The 16,776-nt window shown below is 36.7% G+C and overlaps 1 protein-coding gene across 1 annotated transcript in view; it reads left to right on the top strand.

Moving 5' to 3' along the window:
• Positions 1 to 16,776, top strand: part of LOC100212328 (muscle-specific protein 300 kDa) — a 97,955-nt gene that overhangs the window by 63,515 nt on the left and 17,664 nt on the right. The window contains 2 exon segments of the mRNA XM_065811562.1: positions 11 to 695; positions 698 to 15,082. Coding sequence (XP_065667634.1) covers positions 11 to 695; positions 698 to 15,082 — 15,070 coding nt within the window.

The raw sequence follows: 16,776 nt of genomic DNA, 5'->3' as shown, positions 1-16,776 counted from the left end.
AAATTTTAAGCAAAAAGTAACCGAAATGAATGCCAGAGAATGTTCTCTCAAGGAAAATGTTGATATATTGACAGAAAAGCTGGTAGCGGCAGAAGAAGCACTCTCAAATTTAAATTTGTCTTTTTCAAGAAAAGCTGATGAGTGCAGTGTCATGGCTAATGATCTGGCCAACGAACGCGTCGTAGTCGGAGAGTTGAAGGACACTTTGAATCATTTGAAGAGTGAGCTGGAAGTCAAAGACAACCTTGTGACAGAGCTTCAGAAGTGCCTTGTTGTTGATAGAGAACAGCTGCAAGCGAAATCTGCAGCTTTAGAAGAGGCGGTCACGGAATTGGACAAAGAGAAATGTTCGACTAACAGTTTAAGAGACCAACTATGTGCGTCGGAAGATATGTTAAGTACTAAGGCTCAGGCCCTCAGTGACACGACTCTACACGTGGAGAAGCTGGAGGCAGATTTGAGCGCGAAACTCTTGGATGTGGCTAGTTTAGAGTTAAGCTTGTCAGAAAAAGAGAAACATATCCAAGCACTCGAAGTGAGCCTTCATGAATATACACTGATTTTGCAGGAAAAGTCGAACGAGGTCAGTGCTGCGTTCTCTGATTTGAGTGCATCTAAAGAGAATTTTGAGGATGAAAGACTGCTCCTCAGAAACAGTTGTAAACAACTGGAAGATGAACTAGCGTCAAAAGGTCTTTATTACATGAGTTGAGTGCAGAAAAAATGCTTTATTTGAATGAGAATGCAGAGCTATCAAATGAGATTTCAAAGCTTAAGGACTGTATAGAATCGGAGAAGGAAAGGCTCCGTGAGTTAAACGAAAAGCTTCTTTCATTGTCTGAATCTTCGAATGCGACCGAATCGAAACTTACTGCAGAAATCGAACAGCTGCAGTCTGTTATATCTTGCTTGCAGCTAGACAAAGAGAAACATGCTGACGATTTCAAAGAGTTTAAAAAGAAGACATTATCAAATTTTAAGCAAAAAGTAACCGAAATGAATGCCAGAGAATGTTCTCTCAAGGAAAATGTTGATATATTGACAGAAAAGCTGGTAGCGGCAGAAGAAGCACTCTCAAATTTAAATTTGTCTTTTTCAAGAAAAGCTGATGAGTGCAGTGTCATGGCTAATGATCTGGCCAACGAACGCGTCGTAGTCGGAGAGTTGAAGGACACTTTGAATCATTTGAAGAGTGAGCTGGAAGTCAAAGACAACCTTGTGACAGAGCTTCAGAAGTGCCTTGTTGTTGATAGAGAACAGCTGCAAGCGAAATCTGCAGCTTTAGAAGAGGCGGTCACGGAATTGGACAAAGAGAAACGTTCGACTAACAGTTTAAGAGACCAACTATGTGCGTCGGAAGATATGTTAAGTACTAAGGCTCAGGCCCTCAGTGACACGACTCTACACGTGGAGAAGCTGGAGGCAGATTTGAGCGCGAAACTCTTGGATGTGGCTAGTTTAGAGTTAAGCTTGTCAGAAAAAGAGAAACATATCCAAGCACTCGAAGTGAGCCTTCATGAATATACACTGATTTTGCAGGAAAAGTCGAACGAGGTCAGTGCTGCGTTCTCTGATTTGAGTGCATCTAAAGAGAATTTTGAGGATGAAAGACTGCTCCTCAGAAACAGTTGTAAACAACTGGAAGATGAACTAGCGTCAAAAGCGTCTTTATTACATGAGTTGAGTGCAGAAAAAATGCTTTATTTGAATGAGAATGCAGAGCTATCAAATGAGATTTCAAAGCTTAAGGACTGTATAGAATCGGAGAAGGAAAGGCTCCGTGAGTTAAACGAAAAGCTTCTTTCATTGTCTGAATCTTCGAATGCGACCGAATCGAAACTTACTGCAGAAATCGAACAGCTGCAGTCTGTTATATCTTGCTTGCAGCTAGACAAAGAGAAACATGCTGACGATTTCAAAGAGTTTAAAAAGAAGACATTATCAAATTTTAAGCAAAAAGTAACCGAAATGAATGCCAGAGAATGTTCTCTCAAGGAAAATGTTGATATATTGACAGAAAAGCTGGTAGCGGCAGAAGAAGCACTCTCAAATTTAAATTTGTCTTTTTCAAGAAAAGCTGATGAGTGCAGTGTCATGGCTAATGATCTGGCCAACGAACGCGTCGTAGTCGGAGAGTTGAAGGACACTTTGAATCATTTGAAGAGTGAGCTGGAAGTCAAAGACAACCTTGTGACAGAGCTTCAGAAGTGCCTTGTTGTTGATAGAGAACAGCTGCAAGCGAAATCTGCAGCTTTAGAAGAGGCGGTCACGGAATTGGACAAAGAGAAACGTTCGACTAACAGTTTAAGAGACCAACTATGTGCGTCGGAAGATATGTTAAGTACTAAGGCTCAGGCCCTCAGTGACACGACTCTACACGTGGAGAAGCTGGAGGCAGATTTGAGCGCGAAACTCTTGGATGTGGCTAGTTTAGAGTTAAGCTTGTCAGAAAAAGAGAAACATATCCAAGCACTCGAAGTGAGCCTTCATGAATATACACTGATTTTGCAGGAAAAGTCGAACGAGGTCAGTGCTGCGTTCTCTGATTTGAGTGCATCTAAAGAGAATTTTGAGGATGAAAGACTGCTCCTCAGAAACAGTTGTAAACAACTGGAAGATGAACTAGCGTCAAAAGCGTCTTTATTACATGAGTTGAGTGCAGAAAAAATGCTTTATTTGAATGAGAATGCAGAGCTATCAAATGAGATTTCAAAGCTTAAGGACTGTATAGAATCGGAGAAGGAAAGGCTCCGTGAGTTAAACGAAAAGCTTCTTTCATTGTCTGAATCTTCGAATGCGACCGAATCGAAACTTACTGCAGAAATCGAACAGCTGCAGTCTGTTATATCTTGCTTGCAGCTAGACAAAGAGAAACATGCTGACGATTTCAAAGAGTTTAAAAAGAAGACATTATCAAATTTTAAGCAAAAAGTAACCGAAATGAATGCCAGAGAATGTTCTCTCAAGGAAAATGTTGATATATTGACAGAAAAGCTGGTAGCGGCAGAAGAAGCACTCTCAAATTTAAATTTGTCTTTTTCAAGAAAAGCTGATGAGTGCAGTGTCATGGCTAATGATCTGGCCAACGAACGCGTCGTAGTCGGAGAGTTGAAGGACACTTTGAATCATTTGAAGAGTGAGCTGGAAGTCAAAGACAACCTTGTGACAGAGCTTCAGAAGTGCCTTGTTGTTGATAGAGAACAGCTGCAAGCGAAATCTGCAGCTTTAGAAGAGGCGGTCACGGAATTGGACAAAGAGAAACGTTCGACTAACAGTTTAAGAGACCAACTATGTGCGTCGGAAGATATGTTAAGTACTAAGGCTCAGGCCCTCAGTGACACGACTCTACACGTGGAGAAGCTGGAGGCAGATTTGAGCGCGAAACTCTTGGATGTGGCTAGTTTAGAGTTAAGCTTGTCAGAAAAAGAGAAACATATCCAAGCACTCGAAGTGAGCCTTCATGAATATACACTGATTTTGCAGGAAAAGTCGAACGAGGTCAGTGCTGCGTTCTCTGATTTGAGTGCATCTAAAGAGAATTTTGAGGATGAAAGACTGCTCCTCAGAAACAGTTGTAAACAACTGGAAGATGAACTAGCGTCAAAAGCGTCTTTATTACATGAGTTGAGTGCAGAAAAAATGCTTTATTTGAATGAGAATGCAGAGCTATCAAATGAGATTTCAAAGCTTAAGGACTGTATAGAATCGGAGAAGGAAAGGCTCCGTGAGTTAAACGAAAAGCTTCTTTCATTGTCTGAATCTTCGAATGCGACCGAATCGAAACTTACTGCAGAAATCGAACAGCTGCAGTCTGTTATATCTTGCTTGCAGCTAGACAAAGAGAAACATGCTGACGATTTCAAAGAGTTTAAAAAGAAGACATTATCAAATTTTAAGCAAAAAGTAACCGAAATGAATGCCAGAGAATGTTCTCTCAAGGAAAATGTTGATATATTGACAGAAAAGCTGGTAGCGGCAGAAGAAGCACTCTCAAATTTAAATTTGTCTTTTTCAAGAAAAGCTGATGAGTGCAGTGTCATGGCTAATGATCTGGCCAACGAACGCGTCGTAGTCGGAGAGTTGAAGGACACTTTGAATCATTTGAAGAGTGAGCTGGAAGTCAAAGACAACCTTGTGACAGAGCTTCAGAAGTGCCTTGTTGTTGATAGAGAACAGCTGCAAGCGAAATCTGCAGCTTTAGAAGAGGCGGTCACGGAATTGGACAAAGAGAAACGTTCGACTAACAGTTTAAGAGACCAACTATGTGCGTCGGAAGATATGTTAAGTACTAAGGCTCAGGCCCTCAGTGACACGACTCTACACGTGGAGAAGCTGGAGGCAGATTTGAGCGCGAAACTCTTGGATGTGGCTAGTTTAGAGTTAAGCTTGTCAGAAAAAGAGAAACATATCCAAGCACTCGAAGTGAGCCTTCATGAATATACACTGATTTTGCAGGAAAAGTCGAACGAGGTCAGTGCTGCGTTCTCTGATTTGAGTGCATCTAAAGAGAATTTTGAGGATGAAAGACTGCTCCTCAGAAACAGTTGTAAACAACTGGAAGATGAACTAGCGTCAAAAGCGTCTTTATTACATGAGTTGAGTGCAGAAAAAATGCTTTATTTGAATGAGAATGCAGAGCTATCAAATGAGATTTCAAAGCTTAAGGACTGTATAGAATCGGAGAAGGAAAGGCTCCGTGAGTTAAACGAAAAGCTTCTTTCATTGTCTGAATCTTCGAATGCGACCGAATCGAAACTTACTGCAGAAATCGAACAGCTGCAGTCTGTTATATCTTGCTTGCAGCTAGACAAAGAGAAACATGCTGACGATTTCAAAGAGTTTAAAAAGAAGACATTATCAAATTTTAAGCAAAAAGTAACCGAAATGAATGCCAGAGAATGTTCTCTCAAGGAAAATGTTGATATATTGACAGAAAAGCTGGTAGCGGCAGAAGAAGCACTCTCAAATTTAAATTTGTCTTTTTCAAGAAAAGCTGATGAGTGCAGTGTCATGGCTAATGATCTGGCCAACGAACGCGTCGTAGTCGGAGAGTTGAAGGACACTTTGAATCATTTGAAGAGTGAGCTGGAAGTCAAAGACAACCTTGTGACAGAGCTTCAGAAGTGCCTTGTTGTTGATAGAGAACAGCTGCAAGCGAAATCTGCAGCTTTAGAAGAGGCGGTCACGGAATTGGACAAAGAGAAACGTTCGACTAACAGTTTAAGAGACCAACTATGTGCGTCGGAAGATATGTTAAGTACTAAGGCTCAGGCCCTCAGTGACACGACTCTACACGTGGAGAAGCTGGAGGCAGATTTGAGCGCGAAACTCTTGGATGTGGCTAGTTTAGAGTTAAGCTTGTCAGAAAAAGAGAAACATATCCAAGCACTCGAAGTGAGCCTTCATGAATATACACTGATTTTGCAGGAAAAGTCGAACGAGGTCAGTGCTGCGTTCTCTGATTTGAGTGCATCTAAAGAGAATTTTGAGGATGAAAGACTGCTCCTCAGAAACAGTTGTAAACAACTGGAAGATGAACTAGCGTCAAAAGCGTCTTTATTACATGAGTTGAGTGCAGAAAAAATGCTTTATTTGAATGAGAATGCAGAGCTATCAAATGAGATTTCAAAGCTTAAGGACTGTATAGAATCGGAGAAGGAAAGGCTCCGTGAGTTAAACGAAAAGCTTCTTTCATTGTCTGAATCTTCGAATGCGACCGAATCGAAACTTACTGCAGAAATCGAACAGCTGCAGTCTGTTATATCTTGCTTGCAGCTAGACAAAGAGAAACATGCTGACGATTTCAAAGAGTTTAAAAAGAAGACATTATCAAATTTTAAGCAAAAAGTAACCGAAATGAATGCCAGAGAATGTTCTCTCAAGGAAAATGTTGATATATTGACAGAAAAGCTGGTAGCGGCAGAAGAAGCACTCTCAAATTTAAATTTGTCTTTTTCAAGAAAAGCTGATGAGTGCAGTGTCATGGCTAATGATCTGGCCAACGAACGCGTCGTAGTCGGAGAGTTGAAGGACACTTTGAATCATTTGAAGAGTGAGCTGGAAGTCAAAGACAACCTTGTGACAGAGCTTCAGAAGTGCCTTGTTGTTGATAGAGAACAGCTGCAAGCGAAATCTGCAGCTTTAGAAGAGGCGGTCACGGAATTGGACAAAGAGAAACGTTCGACTAACAGTTTAAGAGACCAACTATGTGCGTCGGAAGATATGTTAAGTACTAAGGCTCAGGCCCTCAGTGACACGACTCTACACGTGGAGAAGCTGGAGGCAGATTTGAGCGCGAAACTCTTGGATGTGGCTAGTTTAGAGTTAAGCTTGTCAGAAAAAGAGAAACATATCCAAGCACTCGAAGTGAGCCTTCATGAATATACACTGATTTTGCAGGAAAAGTCGAACGAGGTCAGTGCTGCGTTCTCTGATTTGAGTGCATCTAAAGAGAATTTTGAGGATGAAAGACTGCTCCTCAGAAACAGTTGTAAACAACTGGAAGATGAACTAGCGTCAAAAGCGTCTTTATTACATGAGTTGAGTGCAGAAAAAATGCTTTATTTGAATGAGAATGCAGAGCTATCAAATGAGATTTCAAAGCTTAAGGACTGTATAGAATCGGAGAAGGAAAGGCTCCGTGAGTTAAACGAAAAGCTTCTTTCATTGTCTGAATCTTCGAATGCGACCGAATCGAAACTTACTGCAGAAATCGAACAGCTGCAGTCTGTTATATCTTGCTTGCAGCTAGACAAAGAGAAACATGCTGACGATTTCAAAGAGTTTAAAAAGAAGACATTATCAAATTTTAAGCAAAAAGTAACCGAAATGAATGCCAGAGAATGTTCTCTCAAGGAAAATGTTGATATATTGACAGAAAAGCTGGTAGCGGCAGAAGAAGCACTCTCAAATTTAAATTTGTCTTTTTCAAGAAAAGCTGATGAGTGCAGTGTCATGGCTAATGATCTGGCCAACGAACGCGTCGTAGTCGGAGAGTTGAAGGACACTTTGAATCATTTGAAGAGTGAGCTGGAAGTCAAAGACAACCTTGTGACAGAGCTTCAGAAGTGCCTTGTTGTTGATAGAGAACAGCTGCAAGCGAAATCTGCAGCTTTAGAAGAGGCGGTCACGGAATTGGACAAAGAGAAACGTTCGACTAACAGTTTAAGAGACCAACTATGTGCGTCGGAAGATATGTTAAGTACTAAGGCTCAGGCCCTCAGTGACACGACTCTACACGTGGAGAAGCTGGAGGCAGATTTGAGCGCGAAACTCTTGGATGTGGCTAGTTTAGAGTTAAGCTTGTCAGAAAAAGAGAAACATATCCAAGCACTCGAAGTGAGCCTTCATGAATATACACTGATTTTGCAGGAAAAGTCGAACGAGGTCAGTGCTGCGTTCTCTGATTTGAGTGCATCTAAAGAGAATTTTGAGGATGAAAGACTGCTCCTCAGAAACAGTTGTAAACAACTGGAAGATGAACTAGCGTCAAAAGCGTCTTTATTACATGAGTTGAGTGCAGAAAAAATGCTTTATTTGAATGAGAATGCAGAGCTATCAAATGAGATTTCAAAGCTTAAGGACTGTATAGAATCGGAGAAGGAAAGGCTCCGTGAGTTAAACGAAAAGCTTCTTTCATTGTCTGAATCTTCGAATGCGACCGAATCGAAACTTACTGCAGAAATCGAACAGCTGCAGTCTGTTATATCTTGCTTGCAGCTAGACAAAGAGAAACATGCTGACGATTTCAAAGAGTTTAAAAAGAAGACATTATCAAATTTTAAGCAAAAAGTAACCGAAATGAATGCCAGAGAATGTTCTCTCAAGGAAAATGTTGATATATTGACAGAAAAGCTGGTAGCGGCAGAAGAAGCACTCTCAAATTTAAATTTGTCTTTTTCAAGAAAAGCTGATGAGTGCAGTGTCATGGCTAATGATCTGGCCAACGAACGCGTCGTAGTCGGAGAGTTGAAGGACACTTTGAATCATTTGAAGAGTGAGCTGGAAGTCAAAGACAACCTTGTGACAGAGCTTCAGAAGTGCCTTGTTGTTGATAGAGAACAGCTGCAAGCGAAATCTGCAGCTTTAGAAGAGGCGGTCACGGAATTGGACAAAGAGAAACGTTCGACTAACAGTTTAAGAGACCAACTATGTGCGTCGGAAGATATGTTAAGTACTAAGGCTCAGGCCCTCAGTGACACGACTCTACACGTGGAGAAGCTGGAGGCAGATTTGAGCGCGAAACTCTTGGATGTGGCTAGTTTAGAGTTAAGCTTGTCAGAAAAAGAGAAACATATCCAAGCACTCGAAGTGAGCCTTCATGAATATACACTGATTTTGCAGGAAAAGTCGAACGAGGTCAGTGCTGCGTTCTCTGATTTGAGTGCATCTAAAGAGAATTTTGAGGATGAAAGACTGCTCCTCAGAAACAGTTGTAAACAACTGGAAGATGAACTAGCGTCAAAAGCGTCTTTATTACATGAGTTGAGTGCAGAAAAAATGCTTTATTTGAATGAGAATGCAGAGCTATCAAATGAGATTTCAAAGCTTAAGGACTGTATAGAATCGGAGAAGGAAAGGCTCCGTGAGTTAAACGAAAAGCTTCTTTCATTGTCTGAATCTTCGAATGCGACCGAATCGAAACTTACTGCAGAAATCGAACAGCTGCAGTCTGTTATATCTTGCTTGCAGCTAGACAAAGAGAAACATGCTGACGATTTCAAAGAGTTTAAAAAGAAGACATTATCAAATTTTAAGCAAAAAGTAACCGAAATGAATGCCAGAGAATGTTCTCTCAAGGAAAATGTTGATATATTGACAGAAAAGCTGGTAGCGGCAGAAGAAGCACTCTCAAATTTAAATTTGTCTTTTTCAAGAAAAGCTGATGAGTGCAGTGTCATGGCTAATGATCTGGCCAACGAACGCGTCGTAGTCGGAGAGTTGAAGGACACTTTGAATCATTTGAAGAGTGAGCTGGAAGTCAAAGACAACCTTGTGACAGAGCTTCAGAAGTGCCTTGTTGTTGATAGAGAACAGCTGCAAGCGAAATCTGCAGCTTTAGAAGAGGCGGTCACGGAATTGGACAAAGAGAAACGTTCGACTAACAGTTTAAGAGACCAACTATGTGCGTCGGAAGATATGTTAAGTACTAAGGCTCAGGCCCTCAGTGACACGACTCTACACGTGGAGAAGCTGGAGGCAGATTTGAGCGCGAAACTCTTGGATGTGGCTAGTTTAGAGTTAAGCTTGTCAGAAAAAGAGAAACATATCCAAGCACTCGAAGTGAGCCTTCATGAATATACACTGATTTTGCAGGAAAAGTCGAACGAGGTCAGTGCTGCGTTCTCTGATTTGAGTGCATCTAAAGAGAATTTTGAGGATGAAAGACTGCTCCTCAGAAACAGTTGTAAACAACTGGAAGATGAACTAGCGTCAAAAGCGTCTTTATTACATGAGTTGAGTGCAGAAAAAATGCTTTATTTGAATGAGAATGCAGAGCTATCAAATGAGATTTCAAAGCTTAAGGACTGTATAGAATCGGAGAAGGAAAGGCTCCGTGAGTTAAACGAAAAGCTTCTTTCATTGTCTGAATCTTCGAATGCGACCGAATCGAAACTTACTGCAGAAATCGAACAGCTGCAGTCTGTTATATCTTGCTTGCAGCTAGACAAAGAGAAACATGCTGACGATTTCAAAGAGTTTAAAAAGAAGACATTATCAAATTTTAAGCAAAAAGTAACCGAAATGAATGCCAGAGAATGTTCTCTCAAGGAAAATGTTGATATATTGACAGAAAAGCTGGTAGCGGCAGAAGAAGCACTCTCAAATTTAAATTTGTCTTTTTCAAGAAAAGCTGATGAGTGCAGTGTCATGGCTAATGATCTGGCCAACGAACGCGTCGTAGTCGGAGAGTTGAAGGACACTTTGAATCATTTGAAGAGTGAGCTGGAAGTCAAAGACAACCTTGTGACAGAGCTTCAGAAGTGCCTTGTTGTTGATAGAGAACAGCTGCAAGCGAAATCTGCAGCTTTAGAAGAGGCGGTCACGGAATTGGACAAAGAGAAACGTTCGACTAACAGTTTAAGAGACCAACTATGTGCGTCGGAAGATATGTTAAGTACTAAGGCTCAGGCCCTCAGTGACACGACTCTACACGTGGAGAAGCTGGAGGCAGATTTGAGCGCGAAACTCTTGGATGTGGCTAGTTTAGAGTTAAGCTTGTCAGAAAAAGAGAAACATATCCAAGCACTCGAAGTGAGCCTTCATGAATATACACTGATTTTGCAGGAAAAGTCGAACGAGGTCAGTGCTGCGTTCTCTGATTTGAGTGCATCTAAAGAGAATTTTGAGGATGAAAGACTGCTCCTCAGAAACAGTTGTAAACAACTGGAAGATGAACTAGCGTCAAAAGCGTCTTTATTACATGAGTTGAGTGCAGAAAAAATGCTTTATTTGAATGAGAATGCAGAGCTATCAAATGAGATTTCAAAGCTTAAGGACTGTATAGAATCGGAGAAGGAAAGGCTCCGTGAGTTAAACGAAAAGCTTCTTTCATTGTCTGAATCTTCGAATGCGACCGAATCGAAACTTACTGCAGAAATCGAACAGCTGCAGTCTGTTATATCTTGCTTGCAGCTAGACAAAGAGAAACATGCTGACGATTTCAAAGAGTTTAAAAAGAAGACATTATCAAATTTTAAGCAAAAAGTAACCGAAATGAATGCCAGAGAATGTTCTCTCAAGGAAAATGTTGATATATTGACAGAAAAGCTGGTAGCGGCAGAAGAAGCACTCTCAAATTTAAATTTGTCTTTTTCAAGAAAAGCTGATGAGTGCAGTGTCATGGCTAATGATCTGGCCAACGAACGCGTCGTAGTCGGAGAGTTGAAGGACACTTTGAATCATTTGAAGAGTGAGCTGGAAGTCAAAGACAACCTTGTGACAGAGCTTCAGAAGTGCCTTGTTGTTGATAGAGAACAGCTGCAAGCGAAATCTGCAGCTTTAGAAGAGGCGGTCACGGAATTGGACAAAGAGAAACGTTCGACTAACAGTTTAAGAGACCAACTATGTGCGTCGGAAGATATGTTAAGTACTAAGGCTCAGGCCCTCAGTGACACGACTCTACACGTGGAGAAGCTGGAGGCAGATTTGAGCGCGAAACTCTTGGATGTGGCTAGTTTAGAGTTAAGCTTGTCAGAAAAAGAGAAACATATCCAAGCACTCGAAGTGAGCCTTCATGAATATACACTGATTTTGCAGGAAAAGTCGAACGAGGTCAGTGCTGCGTTCTCTGATTTGAGTGCATCTAAAGAGAATTTTGAGGATGAAAGACTGCTCCTCAGAAACAGTTGTAAACAACTGGAAGATGAACTAGCGTCAAAAGCGTCTTTATTACATGAGTTGAGTGCAGAAAAAATGCTTTATTTGAATGAGAATGCAGAGCTATCAAATGAGATTTCAAAGCTTAAGGACTGTATAGAATCGGAGAAGGAAAGGCTCCGTGAGTTAAACGAAAAGCTTCTTTCATTGTCTGAATCTTCGAATGCGACCGAATCGAAACTTACTGCAGAAATCGAACAGCTGCAGTCTGTTATATCTTGCTTGCAGCTAGACAAAGAGAAACATGCTGACGATTTCAAAGAGTTTAAAAAGAAGACATTATCAAATTTTAAGCAAAAAGTAACCGAAATGAATGCCAGAGAATGTTCTCTCAAGGAAAATGTTGATATATTGACAGAAAAGCTGGTAGCGGCAGAAGAAGCACTCTCAAATTTAAATTTGTCTTTTTCAAGAAAAGCTGATGAGTGCAGTGTCATGGCTAATGATCTGGCCAACGAACGCGTCGTAGTCGGAGAGTTGAAGGACACTTTGAATCATTTGAAGAGTGAGCTGGAAGTCAAAGACAACCTTGTGACAGAGCTTCAGAAGTGCCTTGTTGTTGATAGAGAACAGCTGCAAGCGAAATCTGCAGCTTTAGAAGAGGCGGTCACGGAATTGGACAAAGAGAAACGTTCGACTAACAGTTTAAGAGACCAACTATGTGCGTCGGAAGATATGTTAAGTACTAAGGCTCAGGCCCTCAGTGACACGACTCTACACGTGGAGAAGCTGGAGGCAGATTTGAGCGCGAAACTCTTGGATGTGGCTAGTTTAGAGTTAAGCTTGTCAGAAAAAGAGAAACATATCCAAGCACTCGAAGTGAGCCTTCATGAATATACACTGATTTTGCAGGAAAAGTCAAATGATTCTGATCATGTTTTCTCTAAGTTTTCTTCTCTTAATCTTGATTTGTCTATTAAAGATGATTTAATCCGAAAGCTTGAACAAAATGTCATTTATCTTGAAAATGATATTTTGTTCTTAAATGAAAATTCTTTATTGCAGTTATCTTTATTAAATAAAGAAGTTGAGTCTTTGGCTAAAAAGTTAGAAACTTATGAGATTCCCTTAGATAAATCTAAGAAACAAGATCCTATTTTTGATAATTGCATTGTTTCAGAACCTAGTGATAGTGTAATTCCTGATAATGATAAAGCTACTATAGAGTCACATGTCTCTGTTATTTTTAATGAGATTATTGCTAAAGATTGTATTGGATGTGAATATGAAAATATTAATTTAATGATTTCCAACTATGATGAACTTAAAATGCGTAAGGTATTAGTTTCTCATTTAAGCAGAGAGAACCATGATTTAAGAGTAAAATATCAAGAGCAAGAAGATAGGTACCGGGTAAAATATTCTGCATTAGCTGCAGAAGAGTTGAAATTAAAGTTTGAGTTAGATGCTGCTTTGAAGTCAGTTGCTCTTTATAAGGACCGTTATAAGGTTAAGGAAAGTGACTTTAAAACTAAGGAAGTTTTTTTGACTAAGATTTTGGAGGAATCAAACATAAAACTTTCTGAATCATTAGCAAAATGTGTTGATCTTCAAAATAAATTGAATGCTCTAGAAGACTTTAGACAAAAGGCTGTAATCTTTGAAGAAAGATATAAAGTTAAAGAAAAGGAATTTCAATATGAAAGTCAAAGTTACCAAGCTATTATTACTCAGTTAAATAAATGTCTGAAAAGTTCCAAAGAGGATATTGTTAGACTTGAAAATGAAATAGTAACTTTGAATAGTAAATTAGATCACCAATCTGTTACTGTATTAGATAATGAGAGTTTACGAATTAGCACAGAAAATTTTTTAAATGATACGTCTCAAAGTTTTAAGCTTTGTTCTGATGAAAACAATAGATTAAAGCAAGAAGTTTCAATGTTGTTGCTTACTGTTAATGAATTAAATGATGTTATTGATAGACATAAAAATGAGTTGATAGTACTTCAACAAGAAAAAGAAACTTTAAAAAATGACTTTTTTTTTTATAAAGAATCAGCACTTTTAAAAGAGTTTTCTTTGAATGAAAATATTTCTACTTTACAAAATAATTTGCTTGAAAATGAAAATCTTTTAAAAGTTGCCACAGATGATCTTTTAATTAGAAAAAAATTAATTGTGAAAATGGAAGAAGAAATTCAAACTTTAAATGAAAAAGCTATTGAAAATGAAAAGTTAATTGAACAAAAAGTGAATTCAACTGATGACAAGTCTAAAATAAAGGAAGAAGAGTTTGTTCACTTAAATGAGGAAATTTCACAACTAAAATCAACTCTCATTCGTGCTGAAAGTAAAATAAAAAATATTCATGTCGAGAACCAAGTTGAAATTGATTGTCTTAAATTACGAAATAAAGAGAATAAAGCTATAATTAAAAAACTTGAAAATGATAAAAGCGAACAGGAACTTTTGCTCTCAGAGTATGTTAAAAAAATCAAGAGTCTTCAATCAACTGTTTTCTGTTGTAAGTCCAATGAAAAAATTATTTTCAATGAAATTAGCAACATTAGAAATGATAGTAAATTGATGAAGATCACTGATTCAAGCAAAGTTGATTTACAGAATCAGTTAGATAAACTTGAGTCAAATATAAAGTCTAAACTGTTGGATCCTCAAACTTATGAATCAGAAATTAATTCATTTAGTAATAGTGATGATGATTTAGGGAATATTAGTGATTCTTCTAATAATGATCTATTGAATAAACGACAAATGATAAATGATGAAATCATAGATGAAGTAGTGCTAGAAGAACAAAATTATGAAAATGTTCAACTTGAAGATGCACTTCAAATACAGAATAATGATACACCCCAAATACAAAATAATGTTACACCACAAATTCAAAATAATAGCACATCTCATATACAAAGTGATGGTTCTTATAATGATACTATTTCTGAGGACTTTTCAAATAAATTACTAGGTGTAACTAACGCTAAATCAGATAGGGAAGCTACAGAAATAAAATTTCTTATACAGAAAAATGAAGATCTTATACAACATTTAAAATCTGAAAAGAAGAATCTCAAAGATAAAATTAAGCATTCAGAGCAGAAGATCAAAGAATATGAGTCACTTGTTATTAAGTTTTCTCAAGAAACTGATAATGCAAAAGTTGATCTTTCAAACATGAAATATCATTTTGATATTTTAAGTAATGACTTTTATCAGCAGCAGCAGCAAAGTATGTGGCGTGAGAATGATCTTATTGAAAAGTTAGTGTCTTGTCAAGCAGAGCTTGTTCAACTTAAAGAAAAGTTGGCAATTGAAAATGAAGACTTGCAAAAGCTGAAACAGATTGTTATTTTCAAAGAGTCTGAAATTATGCACTTATCAGAAATGGTTAAGGAACAAGAAGCCTGTATCCATAGTATAAAAGATCAGATAGCACAAAAAAATATTGAAATCAATAAACTAAAAGAAACTGTTCATGAACTTGAACTTAAAGAGATAGCACTCAAAAATGATTTATTTCAAATAAATATTTTGTATAATGAAAAAAATAATTTAAGTGTCTCTGTTTCTGACAAATTGGTTTTAACAACTAAAATGTTGCAACAAGTAACTGAAGAGTTTGATGAGCACAGACGCATTTACAATGACAATATAGGTTCTCTGCGGCAATGTTTTGAAGAAATGACTAACAACAGTACTGTAATTGAACAGCGTTTGACAGAAGTTCAGCATTTTCATAATGGTAAGTGTGTTGATTGGTTGGAGCTATCTCCAGTTATATTGTTAACTGATATTTAAAACTTTTTCTAATATGTTTTAAATTTGTAATACTTATAATTCAAAGTAGGTATTAGAAGTAATTTAAAAGTAGATATTAACTAATTTAAAGATATATTAAAAAGTATAACATGATAGCAAAAATAAATGATAAACATATAACATATTAGTTTTAAACATATAACAATAAAAAATAGAAAATAAAATGATAAATGATGAAAGAAATTTATACAAGCATAATATAAATTATATATATTTCTTTGGAAAATACTAGATATATTTCCTAACAAAACAAATATGATATTGTACTTTATGGAGGGGGATTTCTTTTTTAAAGTTAGTTACATAGCGTTCTGGAGATAATTTCTGTCAGCACACTTATTATTTACTAATGTTTCTTTAAAGTTTTTAATTACATTTTCAATAAATTTTGAGATATTATATTTTTTGATAGTCTAATATATTTTATAATTTAATTTTTATTAACTTTTTCTTAATTAATATAATTATTAATCATAATATATTATTATATAATAGATATATAAATCATGAGTATAGTATTGTTCTGTGTGTGTGTGTGTGTGTGTGTGTGTGTGTGTGTGTGTGTGTGTGTGTGTGTGTGTGTGTGTGTGTATATATATATATATATATAAGGTTCAAAAAAAATTTATAAAAGTATCTGCAGTGTGCACCTTAATGTGTTCTATATGATAAAGTAACACTGGATTTAGAAGTTTTTTGAATAAAAAATATTTTTAGGTGTGCCTCAAGACTCTTGAACATTTAATTTGTTTCTTGTATTATTAAAAAAAAGTTTTTTAAAAGTATGTCTTGTTGGATCTCAAATGAAGTAAAATTATATAAAATTCTAAAAATAATCGTCATTTTATAAATTATTATTTTAGATTTTATTGCCTAGAAAATGAGATTTTTTAGCAAAAATAAAAAATATGCTTTTTTACAAAAAAAAATTTATTAGTTTTTTTTTTTTTAAATTTTTGTTATTGTTTTTGTAAAATGATATTTATTTTTTAAATTTCGCTTCATTGGAGGCCCAACAAGACATACTATTTATTAATATTAGGGACCCATTAAATGTTGATTGTCTTAAGACACCTCTAAATGTGAGGGACTCATTAAATGTAAGGGTCTCAAGACACCCCTAAAAATATTTTTTATTCAAAAAACTTTTAAATCCAGTGTTACTGCAGATATTTTTCAAAAATGTTGTTTTTTGAACCACCTTTTATATATATATATATATATATATATATATATATATATATATATATATATATATATATATATATATATATATATATATATATATATATATATATATATATATATATATATATATATATATATAAAGAGAGAGAGTAATCTAGACTTAGCTGCACATGAAGTTTTATTGCTGACACTTGACGCTTTGTTTAATAATGAACTAAATTATATATAAAGTAATAAGACATTACATATTGTATTATTTTTTATTTAATTTTTTAAATTAATATATATGTTTGCTAATGCAAATTTACTTTTAAATTGAATTAAAAGTCATTAGTTGCTATCATATAAGTTTATAATAATATTAGTTATTTTTATAAAAATAATAAGTTTTTATATAATAAATAACTTTATAAAACTATAATAAAAACT

Source organism: Hydra vulgaris, chromosome 12, assembly GCF_038396675.1.
Source record: "Hydra vulgaris chromosome 12, alternate assembly HydraT2T_AEP".
Taxonomy (NCBI): Eukaryota; Metazoa; Cnidaria; class Hydrozoa; order Anthoathecata; family Hydridae; genus Hydra; species Hydra vulgaris.
The sequence above is the reverse complement of the archived record's forward strand: the minus strand, read 5'-3'. Positions and strand labels throughout refer to the sequence as shown.